The following is an 18,214-nucleotide window of genomic DNA, read 5'->3' as shown; positions in this document are numbered from 1 at the left end:
CTTAGAGCTTATCTGGGACACCCTATCCTCATTTTACCAAAGGGACAACCAGAGTAAGTTGTGGGCATGACACAGTTAGGTCATTAGCTGGGTCTGCACTAGCACCCAGGCCCTAACTAGCTAGCTACATGACTTTTGAGCAAGTTACTTAACCTCTGTGTACTTCAGATTCCTCAAGTGTGAAAGGGGGATGAAGGGTTCCCACCTCTCAAGGTTGGCATGAGGATTGTGGGAAGCACCAAACTCAGTGCCTGGCTCTGAAAAGTACTCTGTGTGCACAGACTGTCATCATGACTGTCCTCCTCATTATGGCACGATTCTGACAGTCAAACAGCTTTGTGCTCAGGGACCTAGAGAGGTTTAACCCTCGTACCGCAGTCACGAACCAATAGTCCCGGAGCAAAGGAAGAACTTCCCGAAGGTGATCTATTTTCATTGCTTTTCTCACCACTAGGTAACACAGATATAAAGAGTATAGTTATCCTGGAAGCATAACATTTATTGAATTACTTAATTGCCAGTCTATTAAATCATGGAGCAACCCTGTCTTGAATGGAAAACTCCAGAACAGTGATTCTCCAGCTATAGGGTAATCATGGTTCTAAATGCGGGGAACTGGGCTCAATCCCAGACATGCTGATTTGTAGGTAAGGCTCAGGAATCTGCATTTAAACAAGCTCTTCAGATGGTTTGGATACCAATGGTTAAGGTGCCACTCTAGAAAATACTGCCTAGAACACTGAGGACCCAGGCCTGCTCATTGACCGAGGCAGTCCACCGAGCTAGCCAACACCCCTGCCGAAAGCCGGTTGGCAAGTGACCACCTCAATCCTCTATCACGTTTCTGCATCTCCCTCTTCCTCTTCCTACCCCCACCCCCTGCCTATAATCCCAAACCTCACTTTACAAAAATAAACTGGGACTAACTGGGACTAGCACCTGCCTGGCTCACATGGCAGAAGGTGTATTGGCTGGGAAGTAGCACTTTCCTCTGTTCACTTCCTTTATCAAAGTGTAGGAAGTAGAAGGTCCTTGAATACTTTGCAAGTCAGTTCCATCCAAAGGAAGAGAAGGGAGCAATTATTTTCCTGTCAGCCACAAGGCTCCACGGTTAACCCAGAATTTCTGAAGATAGCTCATTTTACATACTGTACCATCTGAAATGTTTTCTGCATCACATACTAACATACAAAAGAAGTGAGGGGCCGGGTGTGGTGCTCACACTTGTAATCCCAGCACTTTGGGAGTCTGAGGCAGGCAGATTGCTTGAAGCCATGAAGTCGAGGCCAGCCGGGACAACATGGCAAGACCCCATCTCTATAAAAGATACAAAAATTAGTCAGGCATAGTGGTGTGTGCCTATAGTCCCAGCTACTGAGGAGGCTGAGGTGGGAGGATTGCTTGTGCCCAGGAGGTCGAGGCTGCAGTAAGCTGAGATCACACCACTGCACTCCAGCCTGGGCGACAGAGTGAGACCTGTCTCAAAAAAAAAAAAAAAAAAAAGTGAGGGTTGTTTTTGCTTCCAGGACCCCAGAGATATTGTATCCTTCGCTGGGTTTTGTTGGGGAATAGGGACACCGTTCTTTAGACTCTTCCCCAGGCAGACTTGACTTTTGTTGCCTTCCACAAACCAACCCTGTCTACCCCAGTGCCGTGACTCTAGCTCATTGGTATTTCCCTGAGTGGGGTCTGTGGTCATTGCATCGGATCACTGTTAGGCACTGGTTTAAAGTGCAGGTTTTCTGGTCCCACTCAACCTCCTGAATCAGAGTATCTGGTGATAAGGCCTAGAAATCCCAGTTTTTAACAAACTCCTCGGGGGATTTCTTGGCATACTAAAGTTTAGGACCTTTGTCCCAGATGATCTAAGTTTCCTTCTACCTTATTCACTGACATGGTTTGTCTGTGTCACCACCCAAATCTCATCTTGAATTGTAATAATCCCCATGTGTTAAAGGTGGGGCCAGGTGGAGATAATTATATCATGGGGGGAACAGTTTCCCCCATACTATCCTCACAGTAGTGAATAAGTCTCATGAGATATGATGGTTTTATAACCTCTTGCCTGCCTCCATGTAAGACGTGACTTTGCTCCTCATTCACCTTCCACCATGATTGTGAGGCCTCCCCAGCCATGTGGAACTGTGAGTCCATTAAATTTCTTTCCTTTATAAATTACCCAGTCTCAGGTATGTGTTTATTAGCAGCATGAGAACAGACCGATACATTCACCTTTTATTTGCAGTATAAAAGTTAACTTTTATAAACTAAAAAGTTAATTTTTAAATACTGCAAGTAAAGATGTAATCAGATCTTCCATCCTCTCTGAAGCTTGGCAGAAGTTTTTATGAAGTTTAAAGAAGTTTTAGGTTGAGCAGATATCTTTGATGTCGTCTGCAGGTGACTCAGAAAAGGAGTTGCCTTGATTTTGTACACTGCCTTGTGCGGGTCGCCTTCTTGTTTGTTATTTCTAGTACTTTATTTCCTGGATCGGGTTTGAAACTCCTGGAGGGCAGAAACTATCATCTCACTACTACCTCCTCGCCTTGCTCTCAACACAGTGTTTGAAACCTACGGAATACTCAATGCTGCCTTATTTGATTGTCACGGCAGCACTTTCCTTCCATGCCTCTCTCAACATGAGAAACGAGGACGTCCCAGAGGAAGTCAGCATTGATGGGGGACCCCTGACCCTCATGTGGTAAACCTTTATCTGTAAGCATTTTCTTTAGGATACTCATAAACTTTATCTGCAGACGGGCTCTCGGTAGCCAGTGAAGTACAGATGCCCTCTGGACCTCTCCACGGGCCTCCTCCCTCTCCACACAGCTCCTAGCACACGTATCTCAAGGTACTTACTTGTCCCAGTCTCTCCTTACCTTAAGTTTCTTTAAGGGACTCTCATCACCACTCTGGCTCTCCCAAAAGTTAGGTTTCTTAAAATTTCTAACATTCTGTACTTTCTTTTTCTGCCGGGGACGGAGATGATTTTAAGGAACAGCCTCCAACTGAGGGCAGGGGTAGGAGAAAGAGAGCATTCTATTGTTAATAAATATTTGGCTGCTTCCCAAATTGGGCTATAAGAATAGTGTTTCCACAAATTTTTTTGCACATGTCTTTTTGAGATGAAGCAGGGATCCCTCTTAGGAGCCTGCTGGCCCACTCCCAAATCCACAAGCGTAGAAATAAAAGAAAATAATTGAGTTCCTTCAGGGGAATTTCCAGGTACCTAGGTACCCCTGAGAAGTAAATCATCCAAGCATTTAACTAAGAGAAGGTTTTACCCATATGATTGTCAATCAAAAAAAAAAAATTACGAGCCCCGATCATTTTATTATTTATTTTTTATTTATTTTGAGACAGAGTCTGACTCTGTTGCCCAGGCCGGAGTGCAGTGGTACAATCCCAGCTCACTGCAACCTCCACCTCCCAGGTTCAAGTGATTCTCCTGCCTCAGCCTCCCAAGTAGCTGGGATTACAGGTGCCCACCACCACACCCAGCTAATTTTTGTATTTTTAGTAAAGACACGGTTTCTCCATGTTGGCCAGGCTGGTCTCCAACTCCTGACCTCAGGTGATCCACCCGTCTCAGCCTCCCAAAATGCTGGGATTACAGGCGTGAGCCACCGCATCCAGCCTCATTTTAGGAGATTTATTTGCCAAAGTAGAGGACTCGTGTCAGGGAGACAGGTCTATGCCTTTCTCTGAAGATTATTTTGAGGGCTCCAAATCTAAGGGGAAGGGCACAATAGTGAGAAGTATACAATTTTCCTTTAAGAGTGGGGTAGGGAAAAATAGACATTCATGCCTTTGTCTGGCACAGTGAATCTGCATGTTTTACATAAGATGATATAAACAAATGGGGCAGAGGAAAAATGCAGGGAATCTGCATTTTATGTCAGATAACAGAGACACGATAGGGCAGGGGAACAATCAGATATGCATTTGTGTCTGGTGGGCAGGGTTGACTGCACCTGTAAAGATAAGCTATCAATTTGCATTGCCATGGTGAAATTTTAACAGCTCACTAGGAATTTCCTTGTGGGTAAAATATGGGGGAGGCGTGTAGCTTTCATCTTGTAGCTGTCTTGTTTAGGAACCAAAAGGCAGAGGCAGGTTTGCCCGACCCAGTTCCCAGCTTGACTTTTCCCCTTGGCTAAATGCGTTTGGGGGTCCCAAAATTTAATTTCCTTTCACATGATCTCCTGGTCAACACCAGTTCACTTGCCTAATGGTGTCACCAATCCCTCCAGCGCATTTCCAGCTAGGAGAGAGGACACAGACCTGCTGAGCCCCTCCTTGGGGAGGCTCTTCTCTGTAGGGCTGAGACTGTGCTAAGCAACGGATTTATTCTGCACACAGGAGCCCCAAGGCACATGGGTAGACTATGAAGGAAAACTCATAGAGGCCAGAGAAGGCCAGTTTCACATCCCATTGTTCCTTCTTGGTGATTTTCCGGTGGTGTTTGTGAAGAAGGAACGATGCCAAAGGAGAGATATCCTTACCTTGATTTTCATAATTCATAAAGTCTGCTCTTTTTGATTTGTTTAAGACAGATTATGATAGTGAGCCCTGAACATTTGAGACATGTCTGAGTTAATTTAGAAAGTTTATTTTGCCAAGGTTGAGGACACGCACCTGTGACGCAGCCTCAGGAGGTCCTGACGGCATGTGCCCTGGGTGGTTGGTTTCATAAATTTTAGGGAGACATGAGACATCAATTAATACATGTCTGGAAAAGTGAGACAACTTAAGCAAAGGCAGGAAGAATGGAAGTGGGGAGGGAGCTTCCAGGTCACAGGTAGGTGAGAGACAAATGGTTACATTCTTTTGAGTTTCTGATTAGCCTTTCCACAGGGAAGCAATCAGATATGCATCTGTTTCAGTGAGCAGAGGGCTGACTTTGAATAGAATGAGAGGGAGGTTTGCCCTGAGCAGTTCCCAGCTTGACTTTTCCCTTTAGTTTAGTGATTTGGGAGCCCCAAGATTTATTTTCCTTTCACATGATAAACACAAACATGGAGAAATGTGAAATTTCACAGAGACAAAACTAAGTTCTGCCTACTGGCATCATCCTGTCTTGCAGAACTCAGTGGGCAGTGTTCTTGATGGGAAAAGTTTGACTTTACAAAGTTATAGAAGGAGCCAGGTGTGGTGGCTCACACGTGTAATCCCACTGCTTTGGGAGGCCAAGGCGGGCAGATCACCTGCGGTCAGGAGTTCCAGACCACCCTGGTCAATATAGTGAAGCCCCGTCTCTACTAAAAAGACAAAAATTAGCCGGGTGTGGTGGCAGATGCCTGTAATCCAAGCTACGTGGGAGGTTGAGGCAGGAGAATTGCTTGACCCTTGGAGGTGGAGGTTGCAGTGAGCCAAGGTAGTGCCTCTGCACTCTATCCTGGGTGATGGAGCCAGACTCTATCTCAAAAAAAAAAAAAAAAAAAAAGAGTTATAGAAGGGCTTGGAAAAGGATTTTGAGTCACCAGCTTGTACCCTTGCCTTAGATTTATAGGTGTACAGGGGTTCCTCGAGTATGAGGTGACCGGAAATTGTTAATTTCCTACAGAACGTGTAAGCCTTTGGTGCACAACTATAGCTTTCAATTATAGGATCCAAACCTTGGCTTGTCAAATTTAAATCCTGATACAGTGTTAACATGAGCATGTTCTGGTGTTATCGTATTGTCTGAGCGGTAACTTAACCATAAAACACTTCAGTGTAAAGTGTTACACTAATGTTATTGTATTGTTTTGATGTTGTCATATTATCTGAGTGGTCACTTACTGTAAAACACTTCAGCATAAAGTGTTATAGTGTGGTGGCTTTGCATAAGTTCACTTCAATTTATACCTGAGAGGCAGTTGGCATGCAAGTGTCTATTTTGGAATCCATTCTAAAGAGGTTACTATTAAGCACGATCAACATTGTCATCAGAATGTGCACCACAGAGTGAATTGGCTAGGATAAAAAAAGCTAGAAATAATTTTCAATCAGAGAAATGAGTGTTGTGAAAGATAAAAGGCTAGCCAAGCTGATTGTGTGAAACCCACTGCCCTTGCATGAATGAGGCAGTAAATTCACCCAGCAAACCTGCCCCCTTCCAAGCCTCACTCAAGGCCTAGAGCTTCAATGTTTCTGTGTCACCTAGAAATCAATAATAAACAAGAGAAATGGCCAAAATAAGTGAGCAGGTGCTAAAGAGAATATCCAAATGACTGTGAAACCTATAAAAAGATGTTCAACTTGATTAGACATGAAGGAAATGCGAATGAAAACCACTATGTATCCACCAGAATGCGTGTCGCCCAGCTACTTGGGAGGCTGAGGCAGTAGGATCACCTGAGTCCAGGAGTTTGAGGCTGCAGTGAGCTACGATTGCACCACTGCACTCCAACCTGGGTGATGGACTGAGACTCCACCTCTAAAAATTCAAACAGAATATGGAGAATATGAACTGAAGCTCAAACATTGATGAGGGGAGGGTAAATTTGTACATCCACTTCACTGAACATATTCATATCCTGTGAGTCATCAATTACATTCATAAGTATATGTATCCAAGAGAAATGTGTACATATGGTCACCAAAATGTTATTGAACTAAACTGGGGTCCATTTGCCTGGTGTAGTAAGGCCAGACATCCACACCAGGGTTTGAAATGGGGAGAAAAGAGGGTGTTTATTTGCAGGGCACTAAACAAGGAGAATCAGGCAGCTCATGCTTAAGATGCAAACTTCCCAATGATTTGCAAGCAAGGGAAAATTTCAGGAAAGTAGAGGTTACAAGCAGAATTGTGAGTCAATACATGAAGATTATACATAGGTTTGGCCTAAAAGGGCAGGGTATCTTGAAGCAGGGGCTTACAGATCATAGGTAGTGTATTAGTCTGTTTTTACACTGCTATAAAGAAACACCGGAGATTGGGTAATTTATAAAGAAAAGAGGTTTAATTGACTCATAGTTCTGCATGACTGAGGAGGCCTCAGGAAACTTACCATCATGGCAGAAGGGGAAGCAGGTACGTCTTACATGGCAGCAGGCAAGAGAAAGCACAAAGAGGGAAGAGCCCCTTATAGAACCGTCAGCTCTCAGCCGGGCGCGGTGTCTCACACCTGCAAACCCAGCACTTTGGGAGGCCGAGGCGAGTGGATCGCGAGGTCAGGAGATCGAGATCATCCTGGCTAACACAGTGAAACCCTGTATCTACTAAAAAAATACAAAAAAAGTTAGCTGGGCTTGGTGGCGGGCACCTGTAGTACCAGCTACTCAGGAGGCTGAGGCAGGAGAATGGTGTGAACCTGGGAGGCAGAGCTTGCAGTGAGCTTAGATCGCACCACTGTACTCCAGACTGGGAGACAGAGCAAGACTCCATCTCAAAAATAAATAAATAAATAAATAAATAAATGAAACCATCAGATCTCATGAGAACTCCCTCACTATCATAAGAACAGCATGGAGGAAACTGCCTCCCCACAGGTCCCTCCTTTGACATGTGGGGATTATAATACAAGGTGAGATTTGGGTGGGGACACAGAGCCAAACCATATCAGGTAGATTCAAAGATTTCTGATTTACAATTAGTTAAGGAAAAGAAGCTTTGTTTAAAAATTGGGGGTCAGGCCAGGCATGGTGGCTCACACCTATAATCCCAACAGTTTGGGAGGCCAAGGCTGGCAGATTGCTTGAGCCCAGAAGTTTGAGACCAGTCTGGGCAACATAGACCTGAAATCCAAAAATTGGTTTTGTTTGGTCTTGTACACCCTAGCTACGTAGGAGGCTGAAGCAGCCTCTTGCCTCAGAGATTGAGGAGGTTGAGGCTGCAGCAAGCCATGATCATGCCATTGCACTCCAGCCTGGGTGACAGAGCAAGACCCTGTCTCAAAAAAATAAAATAAATAAATAATAAAATAAAATAAAAATGTGGGGTCAGCAAAAAAGAATGTTAGCTCTGGCTAATGGGCATGACCTCCTCCAGGATGCTCAGGAAGAACTTTAGAACAAAGAATAGCACTCAGAGTTCAGTCCTCAGTTCCCCCTTATCTGAGATGTACATGCCAGTGGATCCATTTAGTGGGGATCCAGGTTTCTGAAAAAACAACTCGGAGACATATATTAAGATGTTATCTTTAGTTTCTATAGGGAACCAAAACTCTTGTGACTTGAGCTTCCTTAGCTATTGTTTTAAGCTACTACTACCTTCTTGGTCATCAAGTTGCTCATTTCCTTCTCAGGGATACCTAGGTAACTGGAATGTCCCCTAAAGGAACTCAAGATTTTCTTTTATTTCCATGCTTGTGGATTTGGGAGTGGACCAGCAGGCTCCTAAGAGGGATCTCTACTTCATCTCCAAAAGACATGTACAAAAAAGTTTGTGGAAACACTATTCTTATAGCCCAATTTGGGAAGCAGCCAAATATTTATCAACAATAGAATGCTCTCTTCCTCCTACCCCTGCCCTCAATTGGAGGCTGGTCCTTAAAATCAAACAGGCTCAACAGCTTGCTTGATTTACAAGTTGAACCTCCATTAAATTCCACATCCCTTGCAGGCCTCCTCTTGAAGCTCCTTTAAGTCTCTCACACCTAATTTTCCATGGAGGATGGAGCAGGGAGCTGAAGAAGAGGAGGAAGATAGAGGGAAAGAGGTGCCTGTTGAAAACACTGAAAGTCCCAGACAGAGGATATTTCATTATCCATCACTATGTGGCAAACCTCCCCAAATGAGTGGTTTGACCAACCATGGATGTATCTCACAATTCTGTGAATTTCCTGGGCTCAGCTGGCAGTTCTTTGGCTCAACTCAGTGTCAACTGCTGACTCTTGTGACTGCATCCAGCTGTGGCCTTGGCTGGGCTTTACTTAGTGCCTGGCACTTCATCTAGGAATGGCTGGGCCTGTCTCTGCAGCTGAGCGGTCACCCTTCTTACGTGGTGTCTAGGGGATCCAGAGAGAGGCAGCTGAAGTTCCTAAGCTTCTGACAGCGTAAGCCTGGAACTAGTACAGCATCACTCCCACCATATTCTGCTGGCCAGAGCAAGTCTCAGGGCCATCCAAGATTCAAGGAGAGAGAAAATAAGCTTCCTCTCTTAATGGGAAGAACTGCAAGTGCTTACAAGGATGGGAGCAGTTTGTTTGAAATAATCTTTGGAAACTATGTACCACGAGCAAGAAGAGGAGAGGAGAGAAGTCTGCCTTGCAGACATGAGATCTGAATTCAGCCAAGCCTCCACAACTTGTGAAGATTGTCTGGCTTATTGATGCCTCAGTTTCCCCACTAGTAACTTGAAAAGCTTGGGCTAGAAGGTCATGAAGGTCATGAAGACTTGTGGTTCCTTAATCCCCATAAATACACATGGGCCCAGTGAGAACTCAGGGCCCACTGCTGATCCTCTACATCTTCCATCATTGAACCACTTCCCATTCCCCACCTCACCCTTAAGAATAATCCACAGGAGTCTGTTCTTGCCTCCTTTCTTCATCCCAGTTGAAACTGGAGGGGCTTTTTACCAAAAAAATGGTCTTCCAGTTCTTTTGTAGTTTCATCCCACATGAGAAGGTTTAAACTGTTAGCATCAAAAAGGTTGTGGGAAAGTATATGCAAGTCAAGCTTTCGTTCCTCAGAGTATTGAGAAGAATGAATCAAGAGGTACGCTGCAGGTGTCTGTGCAGGTGTTTGACTGCAACTTGAGAAAACTTGCTGAGAAACATATTTTTCTCAGTTTAAAAATAATGAAAGAGGCCTGGCTCAGTGGCTCACACCTGTAATCCCAGCACTTTGGGAGGCCGAGGCAGGTGGATCACGAGGTCAAGAGATCAAGACCATCCTGGCCAACATGGTGAAACCCCATCTCTACTAACGATACAAAAATTAGCCAGGCATAGTGGCGTGCACCTGTAGTCCCAGCTACTTGGGAGGATGAGGCAGGAGAATCACTTGAACCCAGGAGGCGGAGGTTGCAGTGAGCCGAGATCATACCACTGCACTCCAGCCTGGGTGACAGAGTGAGACTCCATCTCAAAAAATATATATATATATAAATTAACTGGGCGTGGTGATGCACACCTGTAATCCCAGCTACTTGGGAAGCTGAGGCAGGAGTATCTCCTGAACCTGGGAGGCGGAGGTTGCCATGAGCTGAGATCACACAACTGCACTCCAGCCAGAGTAGCAGAGTGAGATCCTGTCTCAAAAAAAAAAAAAAAAAAAAAGCAAAAAGCAGTAATGAAAGAGGCTGGTTTGAAGATAGTGAGTTATTTCAGTTGATTGTTCACAGTTACAGATAGCACTTTTTGTTCTATTCCTTCCCCCATTCTCACTGCTGCACTTGGCTCGTTTTTTTAAAAAGTAATGAAAGATAAAACATTAGAAAATAATTAAATCACTTGTGTTATCATCACCTTGAAATAACCTGATTGATAATTTTGTGTGTTTTTCTCTTTTTTCCCCCTTTTCTATGTATGTCCGTGGCAGACCTTGTCACTTCTGGGGTCCATCTCTTCCCCCAAGGGAATCTGATGAATCCTGACCAGAGGAATCCTTCGTCTTATAGATAATTGGTTTTCTGAGTGGGTTGTAACTTGGTCTGGTCAGTGGTATATAATGGCAATTTTGCCAGAGGATTTCTGGAAAGGATACACAAAGTAGGAAACCATTTTTCTGACTCTGGACACTGGTGTGTGAGGGAGCGGTTCCTGTAGCTGTTGGTGTGAAGGGAGCCAGCTGACATGGTGGTGGGGCCAGAGCTGGGAAGCAGTCAGTCTTGATTCATGCATCATATTCTAAAGCCACTGTATTAACCATCCCTGGAGCTGCCCTCTCTCTCAATGTCATGTTCTAGGAGCTAGCCCCTGTATATTTAAGCCACCTCTATCTATGATTTGCTGTTCCTGGCAGCCAAAAGCATTTTAATTGCTGCAGTATATAGCTACATAAATATATTTTACAAAGTTTATTCCTTCATCCAACAAATATTTAATGAGGATGCCCCATATGTCAGGCGTGACTCATGCTGCAGACACACTGCAGACACACAAAGTTGCTCTGCTTTTTTCCACTTAACATTTTCACCAGTCATTGAGAACTGGTTAGAGATACAATTTTAATGGCTAGTTTATTTAGTCATTTCCCCATTGTCTGATATTTAGGTTGCTGAGGATTTTCATTATTAAAAGTAAAGACATGGTGAACATCCATGTGCATAATTGGTCTCATTAGTAATAATTTGGGAGATATATTCCTAAAAGCAAAACAAAAACAAAAAGCAGAATAAAAAGGATACCCTGATGTGATTATTATGCATTATATGCCTGTCTCAAAATATCTCATGATACGCCTACTCTGTACCCATAAAAATGAAAAATAAAAAATATATAAATAAAAACAGAAAAAAAGTGTCTGACACATATTCCCAAATTGCTTTCCAGACAGTTTATACCAATTTTTATGTCCTTGTGTAGCATTTGAGAGTTGCCTCTGCATATAAGAACACTCTTGAAATACAAAATGCTCTTTTCTACCCTCAAGTATTTCCAGAAAAAAAAAAAAATCTGATTAAAGTCTACAGGACACAAGAAATCAAGGGCATACCAAATGAGAGGGGAGACTGTTAATGAATGAAAGAGGCCGAAGAGCTGTGCTAAGTGTGGGTGCAGCCTGTTGGATGCTGATTCGTATAAATCATCCGTAAAAAGATAATTTTGAGAAACCTGAATATGGACTGGATATTATTTGATATTAAGGAATTAGTATTAATATTATTAGGTATGGTAATGGCACAGTGGTTATGTTGGAAAAATAAAGCCCTTGGCAGTTAAAGACGTGTCTTTGTTCATCAAAGAAATGGTATGTTATCTGGGATTCACTTTACAATACACCAGCAAATAAAGGGGATGGGGTGGGGTGGGATGGGAGAAGCATGGTTTTGACAGATGTTGATAATTTGGAAAATAGGAGTTTATTACACTTTTTGCTCTACCTTTGTGCCTGTTTGAAAAATACCATAATAAAAAGCTTTTACTTTTTTTTTTTTTAACCTTAATTGAATTTTGGAAAAAAAATATGTAGTTGACAGCATATACATAAAAGGCTGGGAGACTATGGGCCTGCTCTTGGGCTCAGTGAAGTGTTCTGTGGGGGTTGACTGGCACCTTGGCAGTCCTGGTAGCTTTATTCCTAGCCCCAAGGACAGCAGAGAGCCTGGGATTGGTCCCAGAATCTGCCCTAGAATTTACAAGCACATTAACAGAGGTCTGAAATGATGTAAGGGAACTAGACCAAATCAGCTGTGAGTTTCATTGGCCTCCAAGCCAACCTCATGAACCGTTGTTTCTCGATCCACTCATCTGCACCCAGACTCAGGGGCTGAACACCAATCAGATGACTTCAGGCTTGAAGCACAGGGAATATATTAGGTATTGAAAAGTACCACCTGTGACTGTCAGTTTCATTTGTATGCCTACAAAATATGGGGAGACTGAAATGCATGGGGCATAACAGGTTTTTAAACTGATGTAATTATATCATTTGTTGGAAGAGACATATATACATTCAGAAATATATATTTTATATGTTTTAGTACATGAAAATTTTAAGGTTTTAGCTTGACCCAGCCAAACCCCCCCTGATTTTGGTACCAGGTTTGGCAGCCACTGCGGTCTGGGTGTCTGTATAAAGCATTGAACTATGGACACTTGGCTAATTTCCTTCCCTCCATTCTGCTCATGGCTTGTACCCTTGACAGTGATGACAGTGAGCTATACTCAGCCTAGTCAGCTGGAGAAAAGCACAGGCCTGGGAGACAAGTCGATCTAGGTTCTGATTCTGGTTTTATGACTTTAGGCAAACCACTCAGCTCCTGTAGTCTTTTTCTCATTTGTCAAATGCAACTAGTAGACTAATAATGCCCAGCTCGCCAGTGTGGGTGTGAGGAGTTGCTGACAAGCACACGGCCTGGCAGAGGAAAGCCTTTGATAATAATCCCTGAGCCCTTTTCCTCTACCAGAAAAGGACCCTGAGGGTTATTATTCACCATCTGAGCCATCTTCAACTCTCAGCATTATGGGGCTCAAAAAAGGGGAGGCTTTCTATGGAAAAGCCTACGTTATTAGCTTAATTCCACACTTTTTAGCACTGAGAGTAGTAAAACCACTTCTCATATCCCCAACTGCAGACATGAGGAAGCTGTCTCCCTTTGCTTCCATAAATACCACCATTTGTACCATTTTCTGTTATTTTTGCTGATTGGAGAGATGGCAGTCATCCATCAAACAGTAAATAACCAAAAGTCATGATTATCCCTCCTTTAACACAATTGAGTATGTTAAAACCAAATAAATAAGAGAATCTAGAAATGTTAAATCTCTGGAACATGTCACTAGAAACCTCATTGACTGGAAAAATCAGCTCATCAAGTGTGTCTGCTGGCATCAGCACTTCACTGTCTCTACCTATGTCACTCATCCCAAAGCGAGGCTGCATTTGGGACTCTGAAGCTCAGATAACTCCATGGTGCTTCTGTGTTGGCCCTTGACTCAGAGCAGCTTGATTTTTTTTTTTTTTTTAATTTTTTCAGACAGGGTCTCACTCTGTCACCAGGCTGGAGTGCAGTGGCGCAATCTCAGCTCACTGCAACCTCCACCTCCCAGGTTCAAGCGATTCTCCTGCCACAGCCTCCCGAGTAGCTGGGACTACAGGCACGTGCCACCATGCCCAGCTAATTTTTGTATTTTTAGTAGAGACGGGGTTTCACCAGGTTGGCTGGGATGGTCTCGATCTCCTGACCTCATGATCCGCCCACCTCGGCCTCCCAAAGTGCTATGATTACAGGCGTGAGCCACTGCGCCCAGCCCACTGTGGCTTGTTTTGTAGTTAGTTTGTCTCAGCCTTGGATGCTGGGGTCAAGGACTTTGTCTGTGTCATCTTCTTTGGCTGTCTTAGTCCACATGGGCTGCTGTAACAAAATACCAAAGAATGGGAGGTTTATCAACAATAGAGGTTTATTTTTCATGATTCTGGAAACTGGGAAGTCCAAGATCAAGGCATATGCAGGTTGAGTATCTTGCGAGAGCCCTGCTTCCTTATACATAGCACCTTCTTGTGTCCTCCCATGGAGGAAGGAATGAATGAATCACCTCTTTATAAGAGCACTAATCCCATTCATGAGAGCACCACACTTACCACATACTCACCTCTCCCAAAGACTCCACCTCCTAATACCACCACCTTATAGGTGATGGATCTCATCATATGAATTTGGGGGGCACATAAACACTCAAACCGTGGCAGAGGCCCAGACATGTAATGCAGGGCCTTGAACTTAACAGATGCTCTGTAAATTATTGCTATCACTGTGGCTGGAAGTAAATCCATAGCAACTCGTGTTGCTCAGCTTTCTGAGAGTAGAATGACTAAATCACCTCTAAAACAGGCGAGGACTACCTGAGAATGTTCTCTTCTAATTGTCTGAAAGGACCTTCCCCCAGCCCACACACCTCTCTTTGTGTTTCTGAACCTTCCCTATATTCATGGACTTCATCCAGTTTCTAGAATAAACGGCCCCAGACAAATGTTTCCCCCTTTTTCTGCATGTTTACTGCATTCAGATCATGGTGTTTAATAACTACAGCAGCAGTATGCTCTGGTCTTGCAGCTTTGGGATCTACATTGAACCTCCACTGCCAAGAATTGCTGAGGGACTTTGATTTTGAAGAGTTCCCAGAGAAGAGATGATGGTCTGATTCTCTCTCTACCATGAAGGGCCCTAAGTAATTCTCAATGGAACTATTCCCTGTCCCTCGATCCTCCCTTCCCAAATCATCCTGGCAATTCCATTCCATCCCATCTAGCTCAAAAGCTACACTCGGAATCTTCCTCTAGTTTCCTGGTTACTTGCTGTTAATTTCTTACCCAAATGCAGCTCCTTGTGTGCTGAGAAAGGAAAATTGTATTTAGTTCTAAATGATAATACAGAAAGTGACCTCTTGGCTTGACTTGAGCAGACCAGCAGGTCATAACCCCAAAAGCACACACATTTCAAGGTCTGGTCTGAACACTTCCAGGGTGCACTGGGAGGCAGCCATTGACCGAGCTGAAGCAACAAGGAACTGTATCAGCTTGGTGACAAGTGGGGTATTATCAGGAGGGAGGATCATGAGAGAGCTCTTGTGATCCAAATGATGGGACCCAAGTTAGAAATTTGAACTTGAAAATAAGGAAAAACTTGGCTGGGTATGGCGGCTTATGCCCGTAATCCCAGTGCTTTGGGAGGCTGAGGAGGGTGGATCACTTAAGACCAGGAGTTCAAGGCCAGCCCGGGAAACAAGACAAGACCCTCATCTCTACAAAAATTTAAAAATTAGCCAGGCATGGTGTGCACAGCTGCAGTCCCAGCTACTTGGGAGGCTGAGGCGGGAGGATCATCTGAACCTGGTAGTTTGAGACTGCACTGAGGTGTGATCACACCACAGCACTCCAGCCTGTGAGACAGAGCAAGATCCCATCTCTTTAAAAAAAGAGAGTGAGAGAGAGGTTTGATGGTTTGATTTTAATAAGAAACTGACTCAGGGAGGCATGCTCAGTATTCTTTTTATTTTTTAATGGTGTTTGTAGTCAGAGTAACTCTGATGCCAACCCCCCGCCCAACCTATCAGCCTTCTCATGTTCACTGAATCGTTTGCTTGGAAGGAACCCTCATCCCTCTGATGTGAGTGGGTTGACCCTCATTGCCCCTTCATGAGAAATCCTGAGTGTATCACCGCTTTCTTTTCTATTTCTGTTTTTCTTAGTAACATCCATTGTTCTACAATATGCATTCTTAGCAGTATGCCTGTGTGCACAGGTAAAAGGTCAGGAGGGTGGAAATTGTGAACAGTTAGAGGCAAAGGCAAAACAGACATTTTATAGTTTATAAAAGTATAACATCCAATACTTCCGTTGTCACTCCGAAAGCATGAAGTGTGTGTTTGAAGAATTTTGTTTAAAAGATGGGTAGATCTTGAGCAAATTTCTCATTTCTATGTATGCTAGAAACGCCCGTAATCCCAGTGCCTTGGGAGGCTGCTGTTTCTCTGCCTGCAGCATCCCCACTTCCCCATCCCACCACCACACACATACACCCTTCTTGCCTGCCTAACTGCTCTTTAGCTTTCCGGTCTCCCTGCTTCATCTTTCCTAAACCCCACTTCTTAGATGGGTTCCCCTCTTAGGAGCTCCCATAGAACCCTGTACTCCATCTAGCACCACACTTACCACACAATATCATAATCATCTTACCGGACTAGGGCTCCATGAGGGCAGGGACCAGAACTGTCTTTTCCACAGTTCTATCCCCAGGTCAATAAGTGTTTGTAGAATAAATGAATTCTGATGAGTCTGTATAAGCCTTTTCTTTGTATGAGCCTTTGCTTCTCTCTCTAAACATGGTCTGTTGGGTTGGTTGTTCAGGTTGTGGACTGTACAAGGGCATCTAGCAGAGAAGGGAAGGGAGGCTGAAATCCAGCCCACATTCTCATCACCAAGCCATTTTTTGCTAGCTGTGTCCACCATGAGGATGAGGTGCTATTCTCCTGATTTGCACAATAGCACCACACGGGCTTTCAGCAGCCTAGCTCTGAACAACGCTTAGTATGTTCAAAAGCAGGTGAGAATTCTCTTGCTCATTCCTAAAAGACTAGGGCTGAGTGATTTTATGAAACTCTCTCTTTAGGTCCTTTGCCAGCCATCAAAGCCAAGACCCAAACCCCATTCACAGCAAAGATTTCTCTTACTCTTGTCTCATTTTTCTCTCCTGCAGGGTTTGGGATGACAACTCCGGCAACAGTAGGTGGAAAAATCTTTCTTATCTTTTACGGCCTTGTTGGGTGTTCCAGCACCATCTTGTTCTTCAACCTCTTCCTGGAGCGCCTGATCACCGTCATCGCCTACATCATGAAGTCGTGCCACCAGCGGCAGCTCCGGAGACGAGGGGCCCTGCCCCAGGAGAGCCTGAAGGATGCGGGGCAGTGCGAGGTGGACAGCCTGGCTGGCTGGAAGCCCTCCGTGTACTATGTCATGCTGATCCTATGCACGGCCTCCGTCCTCATCTCCTGCTGCGCCTCGGCCATGTACACCCCCATCGAAGGCTGGAGCTACTTTGACTCACTCTACTTCTGTTTTGTGGCTTTCAGCACCATTGGCTTTGGGGACCTGGTCAGCAGCCAGAACGCCCACTATGAGAGCCAAAGCCTCTATCGCTTTGCCAACTTCGTCTTCATCCTCATGGGTGTCTGCTGCATCTACTCCTTGTTCAATGTCATCTCTATCCTCATCAAACAGTCCTTGAACTGGATCCTGAGGAAAATGGACAGCGGGTGCTGCCCGCAATGCCAGAGAGGACTCTTGCGATCACGCAGGAACGTGGTGATGCCAGGCAGCATCCGGAACCGCTGCAACATCTCCATAGAGACAGACGGGGTGGCAGAGAGTGACACAGACGGGCGCCGGCTCTCGGGAGAGATGATCTCCATGAAGGACTTGCTGGCAGCCAACAAGGCCTCGCTGGCCATCCTGCAGAAGCAACTGTCTGAGATGGCCAATGGCTGCCCCCACCAGACCAGCACGCTGGCCCGGGACAATGAATTCTCAGGGGGCGTGGGAGCCTTTGCAATCATGAACAACAGGTTAGCAGAGACCAGCGGGGACAGATAGAAGCCAGGAGTGGATGCTGGGCAGAGGCCAGAGTAGAATGGAGGATGACTGCCGCCCAGGGGACGAGCTCAGCCCCACGCCTTGGCTCTATTCCTTCTGGGAGCTGTTCCTGGGAGCTTCCGCAAGCCCATCTTTAGAAATCTGATCTGGGTTCTAACCAACAGCCACCTTCCAGGGATGGGGGGCCTGAAGCCTCAATGCTTGTCTCCTGATCCTTATTCTTTAAGTCTAAATTCAGTCTTTTCAAAATAAATCACAAAAGCAGCATTAGACATTGCCTTGTTTCTTTAATCTTGTTTCAGAGCTTTAACTGCCTGGGGAGATAGATTTTACTTAAGCCCTGATTTCCTGAGGCTTTCTCTGTTCCTTATTTGGGAACAAAAATTGTGACGACTCATTTTTCCCTAGAACTCTGAATGAATGAATTTTTAAAAGTGGGGAGAATGCTTGGGGATGTGTCTGGGCTTTCTTTTTTGCCAGGCTTCCTTCAGAGCAGACCTGCCAGTGGTGTCTGCATAGGGAAAATGTCGGT

General features: G+C 44.7%; 1 protein-coding gene across 1 annotated transcript in view; it reads left to right on the top strand.

The window, feature by feature from the left end:
* LOC105467565 (potassium two pore domain channel subfamily K member 13) overlaps window positions 1–17,952 on the top strand; it is a 134,500-nt gene extending 116,548 nt beyond the window's left edge. The window contains exon 3 of the mRNA XM_011717256.3: window positions 16,790–17,952. Within this exon, the coding sequence (XP_011715558.1) occupies window positions 16,790–17,682 (893 nt within the window). The 3' untranslated portion in view covers window positions 17,683–17,952. The remainder of the gene's footprint in view (window positions 1–16,789) is intronic.
* The last annotated feature ends 262 nt before the right edge of the window (window positions 17,953–18,214 follow it).

The sequence above is a fragment of the Macaca nemestrina genome, chromosome 7 (assembly GCF_043159975.1).
Source record: "Macaca nemestrina isolate mMacNem1 chromosome 7, mMacNem.hap1, whole genome shotgun sequence".
Taxonomy (NCBI): Eukaryota; Metazoa; Chordata; class Mammalia; order Primates; family Cercopithecidae; genus Macaca; species Macaca nemestrina.
The sequence above is the reverse complement of the archived record's forward strand: the minus strand, read 5'-3'. Positions and strand labels throughout refer to the sequence as shown.